Genomic DNA, 21,685 nt, shown 5'->3' on the forward strand with positions numbered 1-21,685 from the left:
AGGGAGCTCAAAGTGGAACTAATCCCAGGATCCTGAGATCATGACCTGAGCTGAAGGCAGATGCTTAACTGACTGAGCCACCCAGGCGTCCTGATTTTTTCCATTCCTCATGGAGGTATTCTATTCAATTTTCATTATTCATCTAAATGGAAAGAATAGATTTCTCACATTCTTTAAAAAAAAAAAAATTCCCCAACTTCTATCTTGAGATGTAATTAACATTTAGTATTGTGTCAGTTTAAAGTGTACAATGTAATGATTTGATACATGTACTTATTGTGATATGAGCCCTGTAAAAAGGTTAGTTACACTATCCATCACCTTGCAAGTGTGTGGTGAAAGCTTTCAAGATCTACTCTCTTAGCAACTTCCCCATCTACAAGGCAGTATTGTAAACTATGGTCATCATGTTGTATAGTACGCTTTATTTAGAGAACTCTGCAGATGACAAAAGTAGAGACATTATTGTAATGAAGATGATTTCTTATTTGATATACTTTAGTTTTTATTTTTCTGAGGGAGTAGTTCTTACATAAGAATAAAAGCCTTGTCTCCTTTTATTATATTTTATTTTATATTTTAAAAAGATTTTATGTATTTATTTATTTGAGAGAGAGAGATAGGAAGAGAGCTTGAGCAGGGAGAGGGAGAAGCAGGTTGCCCGCTGGGCAGGAAGCCTGACACAGGGCTTGATCCCAAGACCCCGAGATCATGACCTGAGCTGAAGGCAGACGCTTAACCGACTGAGCCTCCCAGGTGCCCTGCCTTAGCTCCTTTGAGATTAGGAGATGGCTTCCCGAGTTATACGTCTTGCAGGTCACTCCATAAGTATTTCCGTGCTTTCAGTGTGCCCTGTTTGGGTTGAGGTTTATAAGGAGGGGAAGGATGCCCAGTAACCTTCCAGGAGTGTGATCTTTACATTCCCCCTTAATTGGGAAAGGTCAGCCCAGGTTGGGGTAACGGTGGTGCCAGAGGGACTGTGAGTTGATGTCTCATGTCATCACAGCAGATTGGGGTTCCTGGAGAGCAGATTTATCTCCTTCTCCGTAGCCTCTTGCATGATAACCTGTGTGCCAGCATGTAAGACATTGTGCTGGAATTCAAAGTGACAGAATCTGTGATACCAAACTTTGATTTGGAGAAAGGAGTCTATTTATAATTAGGATTTTTTAAAAAGATTGATTGATTGATTGATTGATTGATTTAGAGAGAAAGAGAAAGTGAATGTGTGCGGGGCGGGGGGGTTGCGGTGCAGAGGGAGAGGGAGAGAGAATCTGAACACAGAGTCTGATGCAGGGCTTGATTTCACCACCCTGAGATTATGACCTGAGCCAAAGACAGACACTTAATCCACTGAGCCCCCAGGTGCCCCCCACTAATTGGTCATTTTTTAATAGAGCCCAGAGAAGCATCTTTTCACTCTTGGCTTAGGTTCTTTTGCTTTAGGACTAGCTCATTTCTCTTCTAGTTGGTTTATAAACTTCTGCTTGCTACAGGAAGAGTGTGATTAAGATTGAGTTGCCCTTGACTCCACCTAACTCCCAATGTAATAGATGAGTGGGTCAGGGATCCCAAAGTCTGAATTTCTGCCACTACTTACAGTGTTGTTTCTTCTTAGTGTTTATACATTTTTTTCTCTTTCCTGCTTAAATGTAGAGCTTGATGTAGTCTAAACATTGTTTAGTATCCATTGTCACACAAGGGAAATGTTCTATAACCTTCTTTCCTCATTTCTGCATTATAGCTGTAAATGAGGGGATGTAATCAGTACCTTGATGGCCTGAGCTCAGTTTACTCATTCATTAGGTTACTTGTATTTATTGAGCAACTACTGTGCCCAGCCCTGGTGATTTTTCTGTAGTCATAGGAAGTAAGAACCTGTTCTGGTGGAGATAGACTCTAACCAAGGAAGTAAACAAGATGATTACGGATTTTGATAAATTTTATGAATGAAATAAATCAGATGATGAGAAACTATAAGCTGCTATTCTCAATAATTTTAATTGAGGTTATTAGAGACATTCTCTTTCTGAGCTGGGCATATAAGGGTGAGAATGAATCAGCCACAGGGAGAGTTGGGCGAAGAGCATTCTAGAAAGGAGAGCATGGTGAAGAGAGGTGTGAGATGAGTTTGGCTTGTTCAAGGAAGAGAAAGACAGACCTGCACACGAAATAGGGTGAGCCAGAGTGCAGGTCACTGGAGAGGTGGTCCTGTGCTTGGGTATGGTGGTGGTGGCACAGATGTAGGGAGTAAGATGCTTTGAAGATCGGACTAAGTTGTGGAGGGTCCCAAATATCTGAACGAGGAGCGTGCATTTGATTTTCATAGCCATGAGGGAGCTCTGTGTGCGTGTAAGTTTGTGAGTGGATGTGAATTTGTGTGCACATGTGTGTATGACTGTGAGTTTGAGTGTGTGTTGGTGTGTATCAATGTGAGGTGTGTGTGTGGCTTTATAAGTGCATATTAGTATGCACTTGGGTTTTTTCCTGTTGTAGCTTTTGAACAGGCAGGCCAGTGGCACGAGGGAAAGGGCTGTCTTCTCTGGTACAGATTAACCCGGGTAAAGTTGGTGGCAGGAAGACTAGCCCAGAGGTTGGTGGAGCTGGCTGTGAAATGAAGGCCCAGAGGATGCTAACTTGGCCATGGAGCAAGAGAATCCAGGTGTTGTTTTATTCTGTATCTGGTTGAATGAAATTGAGGAGTGAAAAATAATTCCATTAAAGAAATCACATTCTTCAAAGAAGCCCAGTGTGATTGCTAGTTTTCTCAGTCTTAATTATTAAAAAAAAAAAAAAAATTAAACCTCACTAAAATTCATTTGCTCAATTTCTTAGGAAGACAGGCCATTAGTGAAAGTTGAGTGAATTTACTGCATCCCACCCACGCTGTCCCCTAACGCTCACCCCTGCAGTTCTGTACTCTATATTTGGAGTTCTTAATTCCTGAGAAACTCACTGTATTTTTGTTCCCCTCTAGGACATCTTTGAAGATGCAATGGAAACCATCTCTATGTGAGTAGTAACATGATAAAAATATATAGTAAAGAAAAGCAAATCTATTTTTGAGTATTATTTCTTGTAACTTTAATTCGACTAAAACAAAAGAAGAAATGTTTTCCAACAAATTTAACTTTATTTGTTTATACCCAACCCTATGACATCTTGTTCACATATTTTTACATGTGTGACCTCATATTGAGGATTTCCTTTGGTGTGCACGCAATTTTATTACGAGCATTTCCTGTTAAGTCTGAGTCATTTTTGTACTGATTTTATATGATATCCTATTAGATCAAGTGGAACATCACAATTATCCATTTCTCCTTTGCTAGACATTTAGGTGTTAACCATTTTAAAAACTTAAAACTAAGTAATGAGTATTTTCATGTATATAGCTTTGTCGTGTTTTTTAATTATCTCCGAAGATTAACTTCACAGATGTAGGATTACTGGATTATAAAGGGTGGAGATTTTTATTGCTCTATTATTATATGCAATATGTTTAAAAAATTTATTTATTTATTTTGGAGAGAGACAGCATGAGCGGGAGGGGCAGAAGGAGAGAGAACCCAAAGCAGACCCCACGCTAAGTACAGAGCCTACAGAGCCCGATAGGGGGACTCAATTCTAGGACCCTGAGATCATGTCAGTGAAACCATGTCAGTGGCTTAACCAACTGTGCCATCCAGGTGCCCCCAATATATTTCAAATTGCCTTTCCAAATTAGTCAGCTCGGGCCACTGTAACAAAGTACCATAGACTAGGTAGCTTAAATAATAGAAACTTACTTTCTCATAGATCCAGAGGCTAGAAGTCTGAGATCAGGGTGCCAGTATGGTTAGGTTCTGGTGAGACACTCTTCCTGCCTTGCAGATGGCTCCCTTCTCTTGGGTCTTTACATGACAGACAGACAGACAGAGTCCTCTTCCTACAAAGGCACTAATCCCATGATGAGAGTCCCACTCTCAGGACCTGATCTAAACCTAATTATCTTCCAAAGGTTTCATCTCCAAACACCATTACAGTGGGGGTTAGGGCTTCAGCACGAGAATTTGGGGGACACAGTTTATTCCATAGTACTTTCAAAAGAGTTTTATTATCAATTTATGTGGTTACCAATACTGTGTAAGTGAAGTGGTTTAAAATGTAGCATCACAGGGTGCGTGGGTGGCTCAGTGATTGAACGTCTGACTCAGTTTCGGCTCAGGTCGTGATCTCAGGGTCGCAAGATTGAGCGCTGCATTGGGCTCCATGCTCAGCAAGGAGCCTGCTTGAGATTCTCTCTCTCCCTCACCCTCTGCCCCTCCCCTGCTCACCTTTGCTTTCTCTCGCAAATAAATGAACAAATCTTAAAAAAAAAAAGTAACATCACCACTGGGTGCTATTTGAAATGGTTTTGCTACTCAAATAATAACTAATTGCTTACGTTTTTAAAATTTTTCTTTATTACCATGGTTTACCACATTGTAGTTCCTTTTATATAAGTTCTAGTCTTCTTTTACATGTTTAACTTTTTCTCTGTCTTACATACTTATGAACTTTAAAACAGATATACAGTTTAATTTTTTGTTTAATATATATATTATATATTTATTTAAAGGTTTTTAAAATTTATTTGACACAGAGATCGAGAGTACAAGTAGGCAGAGCAGCAGGCAGAAGGAGAGGAGGAGCAGGCAGAGCAGAGATCCTGGTGTGGGGCTCGATTCCAGGAACCTGGGATCATGACCTGAGCCAAAGGCAGCTGCTTAACCGACTGAGCCACCCAGGCACCCCAATCTTTTGTTATATTTGCTTTAAATATTTTCCCTAATTGCTATTTTTCTTTATGTTAGTTACACACTTATGTTGTCCAAAAGTTTTAATGTTTATAATGTTGAATAAAAGTTTGTTTATGTGATTTAAAAAGAAAAAGGTAATTGTTATTAGGATTAAAAAAATAAGCTCTTTATTTTGGAATAGTTTTAGATTTATAATATTATTGTGAAGGTAGTACAGAGAGTATTTGGAAACGGACTTGAATTAGTCATAAATGGGTATTACAAATTCTAGGGCAACCACCAAGAGAAGGGAAGATATATAACTGATATGTAAGAAAGGAGAGAAAATAAGATCATATAAAATACTCAATTAAAATCACAGAAAGCAGAAAAAGAGTAGAAGACCAAAATAGGAACAAAGAAGGGCAAAAAATAGAAAATAGTATTAAATATGGTAGAGACTAATCCAACCATATTAATAATCACTTTGAGTATCAGTGGTCTGTATGGGCCAATTAAAAGAGATTATCAGCATGGGTCAAAAAACATGATCCAACTACATGTTGTCTATAAGAAACTTACCGTAAATATAAAGACACATATAGATTAAAAGTAAATGGATGGAGAAAAATATACCATGCTCACTCTAATGAAAAAAAAGCAGGAGCGGCCAAATTAATTTCAGACAGAACAGACTTCAAAGTAAGGAAAGTTATCAGAGATTAAGAAGGACATTACGTAATGGTAGAATGATCAATTCTCCAGAAAGACGTGACAGTTCTTGGTGTGTATGTGTCTTACAACAGATCATCAGAGTATATGAGGCAAAAACCAACAGATGACTCTGTTATCATACTTGATGCCTTCAAAGCCCTTCTCAGAAATGGACAGATACAGTTGGCAGAAAATCAGTAAAGGGATAGTTGAACTACAAACAAAAACTAACCAAACAAAAACCCTTGCACTTAATGCAGCTGGATTTAATTTAGATCCCTATCTCATGCCAACACTAAAATTGTTAGCCTACTATTCCAACACCATTAGCTGTTTGGGAAAGAAAGAAAATTTATGTATGATGCTTCTTTTATCAAATGATAAATTCATTAAAATAATGGTGCTCTGTTTCTAAGCTTTCTGTTGTGTTCCTTTCATCTGTGTGTCTGTGTTTGTGTAAAAATTACTCTTTGTTCAACTGTTTTAGGTGTTTCAATGCTACTATGACTTGTTTTTAAAAGAACAGTGTCCCAACAATGACCTCTGTAATGGTGATGCTTTTGAATACCACGTCAACTTCTGAAGTATCTAGCATTTTATTTTTCATTCATTACCTCTTCCAGCCTTTCTTTGGCTGTATATATCCACAAGCATTTTCTTTCTTCTTTTAATTTTTACTTCCCTGTCCTGCATAGGTTAGCAAACCCAAAGGTTTACCCATTCTGGAATTTATCTTGTTCTTTTAGATTTCTGGTGTATGTTATTTCTTGCATCCCTTAAGACAGTCTCTTAAACAGTTTTGTGTTTGCTTTTTAATGTTTCCAAAATGTTCTTAGTACATGTTCTGGTATGTAGCAACACCTTATAGTAACATATCACCAGATACATTATGGTAATACATCCCCTAAGAGAGAACCTCTTTTTGAAATAGAGTCCAAAGCCAGAATGGGTGGCCAAAGTAGATATTAGAGGTCATGCTCTAAAAATCTTGCCCTTTACCTGTAGTAATGGCCTCCATTCAAAGTCTGATCACAATTAATTTTAACCTGGTTCTATTAAACTTTGCTTTTTGGTGTAATTTTGCTGGAGTTCTGGAAAGTATGGTGAGGAAGTAGCTTTAGAGGTCAGCTTGTTGATTGTGACAAGAAATGACAGTGAAAGAAGAAAGAAAATGTGTCATACAGTCATGGCACTCCAAAGCACAACCTCAGGGTTTTATCTTGCTTAGGCGTACACAACTACATGTATCTTTCTGGAGAGACCAGCCCGTGAATTTGACAGGCTAACTTGCACTTCAGTCCCAATGTCCCTTTATTGGCTGGGAGGCATGGAATTAATTTCTCTGAGTCTCAGTTTCTTCATCCTTCCATAGATTTATGGGAAAATAAAATGAAATTTAATTTAAATGTGATAATGGGAGTAAAGCACATAGTAGGTGCTCAGTAAATATTGGTACCTTCCTATTTCCCTCACCTCCCAATCCTGATTGATGTTCAGTCTCCAATGAGAAGATCATGTTCATAATTCTGTCTCTAAGATGTTGAAAAATGGTTAAATTATATCAAATATATTCCATTTAAGAAGGTAGAGACTTGTGTCACATATATTAAGGGAATTTTAGAATCATCAGAAATGTTTTAAAATGACATTTTGAAAGTTAATAGGATATACTTCATTCATGGGGAAACCTCACTTGGATGGTTCCTTTTATTTCCTCAACACAGAATGTGGTGTTTTTGTACTTAAGTCTCCTGTGTTACTGATCCTTTGTGAAATTAAAAAATATTGCAGAAGTAATCCATTATTCAGTCTTTTTTCCCTTAACAAATTATTTTTCCTGTGATTATAAACACATGTTAATTGTCAACAATTCTTCAGTTATTTTTTGTATGTGTGTGAACTTTTAGTTTGTCCTTATTTCAGTTTGTCAATATTTTTTTCTTGTTTCCTCTTAAATTTGTGATGCCATGACATTCCTTTCATGACCCATTAGCTGCTAAACTCAGTAGAGCTCTTTTTCCTCATGCTGATTGAGCCGCACATTTTGGTTTCATGTTTCTAGTGCCAGTAGTGAGCCTTCAACTTCTCTGTAGCAAGATACGGTCCCCACGCCAACCTGATGATTAATTTATTCCTGTGAATATTTTTGCCTGAATTTCTAATGAAGAGATGCAAGCTAACAGATGAGGGAGGCCTTAAGTTGTTGCCCCAAAAGAAAACTATTTCTTATTCTCTTTTTCTGCTTAATGGATTTACCACTGCAGGCATAGATTTTTCTACTTCTGAATTTTTGTGGTAACCACTGTGTTATTTTAACTGACTATTTTGGGAAGTTGCTAGGTTTGCAAACTGCTAGATCATACAAACATCTCCACCATTTAGAACTGAAGGGGAAAGAAGAGACTTTTTCTTTAACGATTAGTGGCACATTGAATGGGTCCTTTTTAAAAATTAAAATTGTTTGGGATCTTTCTGACTTGCTTGGCATAAGGAAATGACCTCTTGGGGAGGGACTGTAAATTAGACCCATTTATGATCTATAGAAATTTGCGAGAGGGATTAGTGGTCTTGCTTCCTGATTTAACAATTCCCTGCTGGCGTGTTCTTCTTGGTTCTTGGCACAACCACCATCTCTGACAGTAGAGTGGTGGGTATAAAAGAGTCTGTTTATAAATTGACTGTGATATGACACACAAAGAATAAATAAAATGTTTCAGGGGTTCCAAAAGAGAGATGGGGATAGGAGCCTGGAACTGGCTCTGGGTTTTGAGGGATTACCCGACAGGTATTCAGGTAATTCAGGGATTACCCAGAATTACCCGACACACCTGTGGACCAAGTGAAGATGGGTCACGAGGATCCTTGGCCTCTGTCGCACAGAGAACGTAGATTAACCACTTGGAATCTTTGTGACTTGGTAGTGGTTGTTTTTTTTTTTAAATATTTTATTTATTTATTTGAGAGAGAGAGCACGAGAGGGGCTGAAGGACAGAATCTTCACTGAGACTCCCCACTGAGTGTGGAACCCGACACGGGGCTTGATCCCAGGATCCCTGAGTTCATGACCTGAGCGGAAACCAAGAGCTGGATGCTCAACCCACTGAGCCACCTACGTGCCCCCGTGACTAGTACTGTTTTTGATTAATCTCTTTCATAAGAACCATAGGGGGCCACGGAACAAAAATCTAATTAACTAGAGGGCCCTGGTGGGGGTACTAGTTAATTAAGATTTTCTTTTTTACTTGAAGACTGTTAGACACAGGCGTAATGTGTTTGCAGCAGTGATCTCTTATATTCCATAGTATCTTATTAAGTTTTTGAATTTATCCTTACCTAGAAATGTGGATGTGTTGAATCGAGTCCTGAGGCAATGTGAATGCAGTGGGGATGAATGTATTCATGTGCAAGAACTACTGTGAATTTATCCTTACCTCTAGAAATTGAAATAGACATTTTTAACGGAGGGATAAGAAGCTTACGATGGAAATAAAAATATTTTGTAGCACAGCATTTCTTTTTTTTCCCTTTTTAAAAAGATCTTATTTATTTATTTGACAGACAGAACACAAGTAAGCAGAGCATTAGGCAGAGACAGAGAGAAGGAGGAAGCAGACTCCCCACTGAGCAGAGAGCCTGACACGGGGCTGGATCCCAGGACCCTAGAATCATGACCTGAGCTGAAGGCAGAGGCTTTAACCCACTGAGCCACCCAGGGGCCCCGTAGCACAGCATTTCTTAGGGACTTTTTCCTTTTTCCTTCTTTACACTTTCTCTTTTGAACTGTAAATTATAGATTACAACTGGATAAAGTTTTTAAGATCATTTTGTTTTTTCTTATTAGGTTAGATCAACTAATTGTGATCAACTAGTTTGTACTGTTTAAGGTTATTTAAGGTGAAAGTCAGTGAATGCTACTTGGAAAACATCTAGTTAATGTTTTTCTTCATAGTAGTGAAATTACAAATAGTAACTCCAGGCAGATTTGGATTTATTTTCATTTTTCTCTGATTTTGTTTGGCCCAACTCTCCCCTCTTAGGCAATACAATTATTGGAGAGGCAATACAAATTTGGAGAGGAACTGCTCCCCCCAGCCTACCTGTCTTTTTGCAACCAGGTTGACAATTACTTTATTTGTTTGAAGATGGAATTTAAATTTAATTTTTTTTTTTTTTTTTTTTTTGAGAGAGCATGTGAGCAGAGGGGAAGGAGTGGAGGGTGAGGGAGAGAGAGACTCTTAAGTAGGCCCCATGCTCAGTGTGGAGTCCCACTTAGGGCTCCATCTCAGGGCCCTGAGATCAGCACCTGAACTGAAATCAAGAGTTGGATGCTTAACCGACGTGCCACCCAGGCGCCCCTACAATGGCATTTCTGTCATTATCTCATATGCCACTGAGGAAAAAAAAAAAACCCAGAAGAATTTGATAGGAGACCTTGCATAAAGGAAAGAAAAAGAAAACTGTCATGCAGGAGGACGTGGTAGCAGAACTTGTGTATTTCAATCCTAGTACTAAGTAGGGAGGGAAAAGAAAAACCTCTCATGAAATTCTCTGCCCTGAAAATTTCTTTTTAAATAGCCGTCTTGCAGTGCTAACTTATGTCCCATAAAATGCCCATTTTAAGTGTACAATTCAATTAAGTGTAGCATATTTACAGTTATATAGCCATCGCTATAATCTATTTCCAAAGCACTTTATATAACCTGAAATAATAGACATTTTGTGCCCCTTTACTGTCATTTCCCATTCTTTTCCCCACCCCCTAGGCAATCACTAATCTAATTTCTGTCTCTAGATTTGTCTCTGTAGATGTTTCATATAAGTAGAATCACACAATATGTGTCCTTTTGTATTTGGCTTCTGAAATTCATTCATGTTGTACCGTGTATCAGTACTTCACTCTTTTTTATGGCTGAATAATATTCAAATGTATGGATACACCACATTTTGTTTATCCATTCACAAGTTGACAGACTCCGGTTTTTGGCTACTGTAAATAATGCTGCTGGGAATAACTGTGTACAAGTCTTTCGTGGACATGTGTTTGCACTTCTCTGGCATACATACCTAGGAATGGAATCAATGGGTCCTATGTTTGCATTTTTAACACTCTTAAGAGTTTGAATAACAAGCTGATTTGTAGTCTGAATTTTAGTTACCAGTGTGGCCCAAACAACTTCAAGCAGGTCATTTAATGTTAAGTGGATCAGGTTGGTGGTGCCCTCAGGTAATTGGCAGAAGCAAATGTAGATCCTTTCCTTAAGAACTAGGATCTAGGCCAAAAGTTGCTGCCAGTTGCATCCTGGTTTCAGAGATGTTCCATGATGAAAACGTGTGTGTGAGAGTTAATGGAGTTAGTCAACGGAAATCAAGTTCTCTAAAAAAGCCAAGACTGAGCAGTATCCCTAGTGTCTTTCACCTGTATTGTCACTACTTGAATTGCTCTTCTTTGCATTTTCTTTTGTACTTTTAGGTGTCCTTTAATGGTCTGTGACTATATTGGGAACTTTCAAAATGAGAAGTTTTTTAAATAAGGTTATTGAGGGACAGAGTGTATATGTACATTTTGAGTTAGGGTACAGATATTCCATAAATGCTCTCTTTCACCCATGGAGGAGGACTGACAGGATTTTGTAGCTTGAAGGAAAGCTTCTTAGTGTCCCTTTGATCTAGTTACCTCATATTCCTGAGAAGCCCAGTGGAGGAAGAAGACTTGGTGCTGTTGGTAGCAAAATGAATGGCTGGTGAACCCCTATGAACAGGGCCTTTGCCACTGTGGTTGCCCTTTCTGTGGACTCAGGAGCCTCTTTGTCACTCAGCCCCAGCTAGCAATGCCTGGGTTGTATCTGAAAGCCAGAGGGACCCTGCTCCCTGTGCTGAGTTCCTCACCTCATCCGTCAGTGCTCTTTTGCGCATGGCAACTGCTCTTGCTGCTCTGTCTGGGGCTGTTTCAATAGTTGTAATGGGAAATCGGTCCAGTCATTGCTTATGTGATCACTCACGTGGATGTTTCACAGACACCTTAATGCACGTGTTACAGACTGAACTCGTGATACTCACCTGCCTTCTTCATCTGAAACCTTGTCCTCTCCTGGGTTTCCCCATCTCCACTCAGTTGCTCAAGCCAGATACTCAGGAGACCTCTTTGATTCCTTCTCTTTTCCCTAACTTCCATGATACCAAGCCTGATGATGTCTACCTCCAGAATTTATTTCCCATCTCTTCACTTTTCACTCTCTCCTTTCTGTTTAATTAGCTCAAGGCAGTCTCAGGTTTGCCCATATTACTTTAAGAGCAGCCTAACATGTTTTCTTGCTTCCTTTGTTCTCTGTCCTCCCACCTTCCCAAAGGCACCCACTTCTCTCCTTCCCAATGGCACCCCACTCAGTCTCCAATCAGCAGCCAAAGCTATCTTATTTTTAAAGAATTGAATATAAAAAATTTCAAACATGTATAGAAAGCAGAGAGGATAGGAAGCTGAACTCGCCTGTGCTCGTCACTCACCTTCAACAATTGTGAACCCAAGGCCAATTTTATTTCATCTATAACCCACCCCTTAGTTATTTGGAATTGTATTCTAGACATAATTTATTTCTACCTTTAAATATCTCAATATATACTTCCTAACAACGAAGATGTTCTCTTACAGAATTACCTTTTTAAGAGATTAAGTCAGGCAATTAACATTGATACAGAACTATTATCTAATCTATATGTCTTATATGGTATCATTTAGCACACAAATATAAATGCTAGATCTCTTTTTAAAAGCATCATGAGACTGTTATCACACCTAACAAAATTAACAGTAGTTATCAAATATACTATCAGTGTTCACATTTTCCCAGTTGTCTCATAATTAATTGTTTAACAGCATGTTTTTTGAATTAGGGCAGAGTGATCCTTTTAGAAATGAAGTTGTGGGGCACCTGGGTGGTTCAGTGTGTTAAAGCCTCTGCCTTCAGCTTAGGTCATGATCCCGTCGTCCTGGGATTGAGCCCTGTATCAGGCTCCCTGCTTGGCGGGGAGCCTGCTTCCCTTCCCCTCACTCTCTGCCTGCCTCTCTGCCTACTTGTGATCACTGTCTGTCAAATAAATAAATAAAATCTTAAAAAAACAAAAAGAAACGAAGTTGTATGATGACACTCCCCTACTTAGCCCCTGTCCATGAGTTTACATGTCCCTGAGGATGAAACCCCCAATCTACCCGGTCCACAAAGCTTGAAGCGCTCAGGCCCCCACATCCAGGTGGAAACCTAGTCCAGGGCACCCCCCACTCTCATTCACTGCTCTCTAGCCACAACCCTCCTTCAGGGTTTTGACTCAACAAGATCTTTGCTGCCCTAGATTTGAGCCGGTGTCTCAGACTAGAGTGACTTCCTCCCACTCCTCCCTGGTCTTCTACCTGAGCAGCCTCACCTGTCAGCTTGAATGTCTTCCTACCTTTCTTGATGACTCTACCGCAATGAGTTACTCCTTCCCCCGCATCCCTATCTTGTCATCCTGTTTGTGTTTTTCATTTCATTTGTCATTTTGTAGTTAATTGTTGCTTTTGACCATCTGTTCCTTTGTTCTCTAAGTTTCAGGAGGGTGGGACCGGTCTGTTCTATTTGTCATGGTGTGCTCTGCACCCACATACCATGCTTGGCATGTAGTAAATGCTCAATTTGTGTGTGTTGAATTAATGGATTCATTGAATTAATGTACTAGTCAGAAAATGTAGATGAGCCCTCAGAGTGGACTGCAAGGATTTCCAGTGCATTAAAAACAATCCAGGCATCATTTATTGAGAACTTTCTAAGTACAGGGCACAGTGGTAATGGCTATGACTGTTCAGAGGGGGAGTGAGTTAAAAGAGCTTTTGGGGTGTGTTATTTTACTTTATATTTTTTTAATGAAGATTGAGTTGCAGCTGGTTGGTTACTCAACCTAAGCACAGGCATAATAATTAGGTCATGTCCAATTGTTTGCGCATAGTAAATACTATCCAGGATTGTTGGTGTGTCCTTTGCCATTTCTCAGCTCAGGGCTGACACTCTTTCCATTGGAGGGAATGTAAATGAGTTGTCAAAATCCTGAGGGAGATAGTAAGCTAGACCACCTTCTGTTAACTTTCTACCATCTTTATCTGCCTTGTTTTGATACCTTCATCAAATAGCAACCTAAAATGACTAATAAACCCCCAAAAGCAGATACTCGAGAACTTTGCCTTTTGAAATGTGTCAAACATCTTCACTGCTTATGTTTGGAAAATTAATCACTTTCTCAGGTTCTCCCTTTCTCCCCTTCTTCCCACTGTCCCCCTTTTGTATCATTGTGTTTATAGAACACCATGGGGAGAACCCCTCAAAGGGGGAGTAAAATCTACATTTGTGTATATTGTGTAGTTCAGTATCATGTGTCATACACATTTAATAAACAGTCTGAAGACAGTCTAATCTAAAGGACTCTGATATTGCTTAAAACTGAAAAGGTATTTGGGGCACTGGTTGGCCCAGTTGGTTAAACCTCAGACTCTTGATTTCAGCTCAGGTTGTGATCTCTGGGTCATGACCTCAGGGTCATGAGATTGAGACCCACATCCAGCCCCTCACTCAGCTCCAGTTGGCTTAAGATTCTCTCCCTCTCCCTTTGTCCCTCCCACTTGTGCACTCTTGCATGCTCTCTCTCTCTCAAATAAATAAATAAATCTTTAAAAAAACCCCTAAAACCTGAAGAGGTATTTGGGGATTTGTGTATGACTTTCATTATTGTGTAAAGTAATTTCTGTGTTATTTATTTTTATTGTCCAGAGTGAAAGTTTCAGGCTGGCAAGGGGAATTTTTTATTACCTGTAAGCAGAATGTTAAAACTAGATGTCCAAATGTGTTAAAGCTCCATGTAACTCTGATGAATTAACATTTTTAGAAGTATAGGCATAGTTTTAATCTCCCCTAGAGGCAATATAGTTAGGAGCTTTTGGTTTCTATTTTTGGCAGTAAGAAAGTTTTCTACAGGGGTAGCCTGACTTTACTTTTATGCAGTTAAAAAAAAAAAACAAACTGTGTGTGTGTGTGTGTGTGTGTGTGTGTGTGTGTGTGTTTAAAGTTCTATGTGTCAGGTCCCCATTGATTTAAGCTATTCTTTACCATTTAAAAAGTTCACCCTCAATCTGAAAGAAATTATACCAGTAGTAAATTTTTTACTCTGATTAAAATAGTTCTGTGTACTTACTATAAGGAAATTAATTCCATGATCAACTGTTCAAAGCATATATATTTTGAAAGAACATTCTCAACATCTCAGTACAATTTTATTGTTTAGATTCATAGGTGGATCCTATATTTTCAGTAAAACTTAGTCACTAAAATAGTACAAGGACACCTTTTCAGACAACTCAATGTAAGTAAAAAAATTATTTTGTAATATATGTCTTTAAGTTATGAAAGAATTTATTTGCATTTTAAAAAATTGCAAAGTATAAAGCAGATAGAATATACATATCAATTAATTAATGTATAATGTCATATTGGGAACTGCTGTTTTTATAAAACTACTGTTCCTCCCAATTATGAGAAATTTTGGTATAACTATTCTCATGCTGCCTCAAAATGGCTACCTCAAGATACAAAAACACTTTTTAAAAAAGTAAAAATAAAGGAAGACCTTTAGTTAAATCTTACAAATATCTGAGAAATAAGAGTAACTGTTACCCTTGACTGTTTCCCCATTTTCCCATTTCTGAGATCTACCTCATCATCACCTTACCAGGGATAAAGTGAGCTTGCCTGTTTTGTATAGTTTTACAAATGTTTGCCAAACTCTTTTCTTTACGTGAGGTAACTCATTTAGTTTGAAGGGACAGACTTGATATAGGGGGTATGAGTATGGGTGGGGGTCTCCAGGAAGTTTCCCGTCTCCCTCCTTGATATTTATTCTCTGTCCAAGTTTTGGTGTTGATGCTAGTCCAGGGACTGAAGTGTGGAGGGACATGGGTATGGCGATGTATAACCTTACATGATTCTTAGTAATGAAGAAAAGAAATTGGAGATTTTGTTTTTTTAAATATTAAAAGCAAATGAAGATAAGGAATTCTGTATTCTTTGGGTTGAAAATTATATTTTAAGCATGACACCAACAGGAAAAAAGAGTGATAGTTTTGACCAATGAAACAAGTTAATAGAGAATTAACTGGGAAAATATTTTGAGCATATATGAAAGAGGGTTAATCCCAAAAAGCAAATCAAGAAAGAGAGCACTGATGGAAATAATTGTCCAAGGGATATATGCAGGTAACTGAAAAAGAAGAAATAAAGGTCTTTAAGGGTACTATATTCATTTCCTATAATTGTTGTAACAAATTACCACAAACTTGATGGTTTGAAAATGCAAATTTATTCTCTCAGAGTTCTAGAGGTTACCAGTCTGAAATGCCTTTTTTAAAAAAAAAAGATCTTATTTATTTGTCAGAGAGAGAGAGCGAGAGAGAGCACACGTGCAAGCACAAGCAGGGGGAGCAGCAGGCAGGAGGAGAAGCAGACCCCCCACTGAACAAGGAGCCTGATACGGGACTCAATCTGAAGACCCTGGAATCATGACCTCAGCTGAAGGCAGTTGCTTAACTGATTGAGCCACCCAGGAATCCCCTGAAATGCTTTTCACTGAATCAAAACCAAGGTGTTGCCATGACTATACTCCCTTGAGAGACTCTAGGGGAGAATTCATTTTATTGCCTATTCCCAGCCTCTGTGGCTGCATTTCTTGTATTTCTTGGTTGGCTCATGGTCCTTTCCTCCAACTTCAAAGCCAGCAGCATGGTATTTTCAGATTTCTCTGAAATCATCATCACAACATCGTCATCATCTTTTTTTTTTTTTTTAAACAGCTTTTATTTTTATTTTTAGATTTTTTTAGAGAGAGAGAGCATGAGCGGCAGGAGGTAATGGGGGGGAGGGCACGGGGAAAGGAAAGAAAATCCCAAACAGCCTCCATGCTCAAAGTGAAGCCCAATGTGGGGCTTGATCTCACCACCGAGAAGTCATGACTTGAGCTGAAACCAAGAGTTGGATGCTTAACCGACTGAGCCACACAGGCAGCCTGGTCACAACATCTTCTGGCTTCCGTGTCAAATCTCTCTCTGCCTTCCTCTTATAAGGATACTTGTGATTGCATTTAGAGCACACTCAGATAATCCAGGATAATCTCCCCGTCTCAAGATCCTTAATTTTATTACACCTGCAAAAATCTCTTTTCTCACATAAGGTAACATTCATAAGTTTTAGGGATTAGGACTTGGATATCTTTGGGAACCGTTACTGAGTTTAACACAGCTAAAAATACCATGTATGGTCTAATGATACATACACACAATTGTTTAGTTTGGGATTGGTTATCTGAACATGGTAGAATTATAGGGTATTTATAGTTTCAGAAAGGCCCCTTTTGCATTGTCTAAATTTTTATGGGATATGTTTTACTAATGACCAAAAAAAAAAAAATATTATTATCAATTTGGGAAAGAGAATGTTTTTAAAAGACAGACTTTATCTTTTGAACTGTTTCAGATTTGCAGAAAGGTCAAGAGTTTCCCTCATTATTAATATCTAACATTAGTAGCATAATGTATTATAATGAATGAACCAATGTTATTATGTTATCACTAACTAAAGTGCATACTTTATTCAGATTTACTTAGTTTCTCCCTAATTAGTTGTGATGATTCTCGGGCTTTTCTTTCTTTATGAAAGAAAAGATCTTGATAATTTGAGAAGTGCTAGTCAGACACTTCATAGGATGCTCCACATTGGAATTTGTCTGGTGCTTTTCTCACGGTGAGACTCAGGTAGGGGTTTTGGGGAGAGAAAGAACACAGGGATAAAGTACCATTATTATCATATCATTTCAAGAGTGCCTGCTGTCAACATGATTTATCACTATTGATGTTGACCTTGCTCACCTGGAAAAACTACATAACTTATTTGGATGTGTGGTGTTTTGTTTGTGTCCTTAGAATGCATCGTTATGATTCTGTCAGATTCATGTCCAATTGTCATAACTCTTCCAACATTCTCAAAGGATTCTGTTAGCCTTTATGAGATTCTGAGCATGGCTAAGTTAATTTTACATTGAAGATTTCTTAGAAACATGTAACTCACAATTTTAGGGGTGTCTGAAATTACCTGGGTGGGTTACCTGTTCTAGTATCTCAAAGATTGTGTTCAAAATACAAGTTAGATCAATTATTTTCTTAGATATTGCACATTATTCACAAAAATATAGCTGGACTTAAAGTTTTTTTTTGATGTAGGAAAAAAGAATATTAGTTAAAAAGATATTCATGGGGTACCTGTGTGGCTTAGGTGGTTAAATGTCCAACTTTTGGTTTCAACTCAGGTCATGATCTCAGTGGTTGTGGGATCGAGCCCTATATCTGGCTCCCCACTCAGCACAGAGCCTGAAGATTCTCTCTCTCTCTCTGCCCCTCCCCTACTCACATGCAAGCTTTCTCTCTCTCTCTCAAAACAAGTAATTTTTTAAAAAAAGATAAGAAGATATTCATGTTGATAGGGAAGTGTAGGTGTGAAATACACTGTACTAATAATTTTGTAGTTGGGCTTGCCATTCCTTAAGAAACCTTGACCTTTATAAGACCTGGTCTCTTTGATATATCTAAAGTGTCTTGTAGTTCTCCTTTGACCTATAGTACCTATCATATATACTATCATTTGCTGAATATCTGGCTTTCCGTCTAAACCGAGAGCTCCAAGAAGCAGTTCTGCTCACTGCTATGTCCCCTGTGCCCAGCACACAGTAGGCGCACAAGTATATGACTGTCATTACATATGCTAACTCTTTAGAGCACTTTTAGACATGGGTCACATGTGTGGGTAAATAATCATAACATAAAGCCGTGTGAAAAAGGTAGTACACAACATGTAAAACAATAGTAGTAAAGAAAACAGTTTCTGTATATCTGTATGGAGGAACAAGACTAGAGATAAATATTGTAAAATATTAACACATTATCTCTGGGTTATGAGATTATGGCTGGGATTTTTTCTTCTTTGTTTTCCATTTCCCTTCAAGGAGTTTATTATTTTCTAATCAGGAAATGTTAGACTACATTACCTGGTACTTTTATAATCAGATACAACAGTGAGCCCCACTGTAAAAATGGTTCCATTCTAGTATGAGGAAGAGCACTTAGGGGAAGACAAGAAAGCTGCAAAGTCACTGACCATCTCTAAGCATACTTTTTTTTTTTTTTAAGTTTCATCAAAACCAGCTCAAATGTTGTTTATCTAATGTTAATTTTAAAGTGCCATTTAGAGCTATATGGGTCTGACATGTCATTTGTATATTTCACTTTGCTAATTTAAATTTAAATTTTGTGCATTTAACCTGTTAGATTAAAAACCTCAGAGAACTTTATTTTCCCATATTTTAGTGTTTTAAAGAAGTCCTGGGATGTAGAAGTTAACTCTTACCTGGGAATATTTGCCTGCTCTTATGTTTTTCTTAAAATGAAAAAGGAGTCCTTTTATTCCTCAATTGGCGCTCTTTAGATGGAGATGAAACCTTGGATTAGGTTGAAAAAAAAATCACTAAGAGACCCTGAAGAATTGATTAATCCAGGCCATTTGTGTTTGTCTTGCCTGTTTCCCTAGGATAATTAAATGGTGATGGATCGGAATTAGGCTGCAGCAGAGACTGGGGGAAAAAAATCTCCCGGCATCCCTTCCCGCAGAAGCGTCAGCCACGGCAGTGAGTGCAGCTGCCACTTTAACTGACATGTCTTAAATTCTGCTCTGGGAAGCTCTGGGATGCTGTCTGCAGCCTCGGCAACTTCTCTCCTTATGCCCCTTAATTGAGTCTCACTGGAGACCAAGACATAGAACAGAAACTGAGGATTTTTGTTGGCCTTTAAACTGAGGACTGTCTTCTTCTTTTTGTTTGCCTTAAAAAATCTGGTAGAAGAGAGGGAAAGGCATCTCCACAGTGAGGCTAGACTCATTCCTCCAAAGTTACAGCTGCTCTAAATCTGTGAGTATGTGGCATTTTTAAAGCTGTTCCTGGGGGTCTGATTGCAGCGTTCTGTTTCGATCTGTGAGGATTTAATTTAAGGATGGCTGTGAAAATTTTAAAAATAGGAGTTAAATCTCACTGGAGACCTGCAGTTTTTGTTAATTGACATTGTCAAGCTGGTCAGGGCTCTCCCCCAATCCTCCCCCCGCCCCCGCCTCCCCCCTTTTGAGGGTGAGTGCTGAGACCGGAGGAAACAGTGCGTCTTGCTACTGCAGGGGACGTGGTCTTCTCCGGATGCCATGGCTGGCTTAGAGCTGCTGCAAGGTGTGCATGGGACAGCAGAACAATGGAAGGCTGATGATGGCTCATTGTGGATTCACTGTGTGCATCTTATGGCCTTTGCTGGCTTCATTATAGGGTGTTGTTTTGTTAGGGTGATTAAAACCTTAAGGAAAGATTAAGTACACTTGGCATGCTCTCAGAATAGCGGGGGTTGATAGTCCTAGACTTTACCTCTCACTGTGAACCCCTGCGTTGGCTTCTCTCGGTGTCTCTCTAACAGGTGACAGGGGGTGGGAATTACTAAAAAGTGACCTTTGCATGACCACCCGTCTTCTAATTGTGCATTTGAATCGGTGCCATTTTTTTCTGATGACGTAAATTCTTTAGCCTTAACATCTGTCCTTAGTCACTGTGTCCTACTTTACCCTTTTGGAATTCACCGGAGGCTGGAACTGTATTCTTGCTGAAATATTATGGAATCAATTTGAACATTTTGTGAAGGTAGACGTTAAGTTTTGGTTCCTGTCAAAACCCCCGTATGTTCTTGATTTGTCCTTGTTAAATGAAAAGTCTTATGATTTCAATGATTCATATTATTGGGTTACTGATCTCATTCCTTTATCTTAAAAATCACCTTAGCTAAAGCAGTTCCTAAAAGTTGATTTGTTCAGAGATCAGTAGTCAAAATACTTTTAAATGGCAACTGCTAACACTCACCTTCGTAGGTATAGAATATATTTGACTGAGGGGGGCATACTATATGAGCTTTGTGGGTATCAGTATTTTGGTTGATTTCCTGCAGTGTGAAGGAAAAAAAGGATTTTAAAAAAGAAACTACCCCCACCAGAGATCAAACATATGCTGTTTTTATTTTTAAACTTTTTTTTGACCTAAATGTAGCAACTTCGAATTTAATTAGGGAGGATTCCTAAAAATAGGAAATTCTGCCTTACCTAGACTTATAAGGAACATAGGTGTATTATTCATTCATTCGTTAAATAGACGTTTATATTTGTTGCAAATGTCTTGCCAGGCCCTGGGGTAATGATACGGAACAAGATATTATATGTGCCCTCATGGAGCAGATATTTTTAGCAGGTGAGGGGAGCATTTAAAAAGTACTCCATTATTTCATTACAACTGTGGTAATTTTTCAACTGTAGAAGTCTAGATGGTTTGTGGCCAGACATATATACAGGGCATACAGATCCTTGCAAATCCTGTCCCAGATCTTTTGAAGCAACAGATCCTTGGTATACTTGAGCTGGAAAAAGATTATGAAAATAATTTGATTAGTTCAACAAGTATATGATAAGCATTGTATTAAGTGCTGGTTTCATATCACTAAATACGGGGGAGCTTACAGTTAAGTAAGTGCAGTGGGAGGGGAAGGGAAATCGGTTATGTTAGTATATTTTTAGTATCTTACTGTTTCATTCATCTCATACGTATTTATTGAGTGTCTGCTGTGATGTTGGGCATGGTTGTGGGAACTATGCTGGGCACTGGGGATGGGGTGGAGAATATGGCAAAAACACCCTGCTGGCTAGAAACTCCTTAAGGGCCACAGTGGAGAAATGCTAGGGTGCCATAAAGAATACACAGGAAGGGTCAAGGACTTCCCTATCATTTACTGAGCATCTGCAGTGGGCCAGCCACTAGTTGGTTTCTGCACACATTAACTTCCCTTCCACCCTACAAAAGACATAGCTATCTCTGTTGTAACAAGCAGGTACCCCAAGGTACAGAGAGGTGAAATTGCTGGGTCACATAGGAAGTAAGTGAAGGAATTAGAACTTGATCCCTGGTGTGACTTGATTTCCAGTCTCTGCCCCTTCTGGTGGTCACCAGGACCCGAGTTCTAGAGGGAGATCAGCGTTTATTACAGGCTACCCTGGTGTCTGTGGGCAACTAAGTTTAAGAACCCT

General features: G+C 38.8%; 1 protein-coding gene across 3 annotated transcripts in view; it reads left to right on the top strand.

Annotated features, from left to right (window-relative positions):
- Nucleotides 1-21,685, top strand: part of TTC39B (tetratricopeptide repeat domain 39B) — a 124,013-nt gene that overhangs the window by 34,566 nt on the left and 67,762 nt on the right. Inside the window, exon 2 of one of the 3 annotated variants that reach the window (XM_032880565.1) lies at nucleotides 2,978-3,012. The exons of 1 other annotated variant lie outside the window; for it this stretch is intronic. In XM_032880565.1, coding sequence (XP_032736456.1) covers nucleotides 2,978-3,012 — 35 coding nt within the window. Of the gene's footprint in view, nucleotides 1-2,977; nucleotides 3,013-19,244; nucleotides 19,494-21,685 lie in introns of those variants that run through there. One more of the 3 variants, XM_032880566.1, reaches the window with a different exon arrangement.

This window comes from Lontra canadensis, unplaced genomic scaffold (assembly GCF_010015895.1).
Source record: "Lontra canadensis isolate GAN:19392208 unplaced genomic scaffold, GSC_riverotter_1.0 scaffold70, whole genome shotgun sequence".
NCBI classification, from domain to species: domain Eukaryota; kingdom Metazoa; phylum Chordata; class Mammalia; order Carnivora; family Mustelidae; genus Lontra; species Lontra canadensis.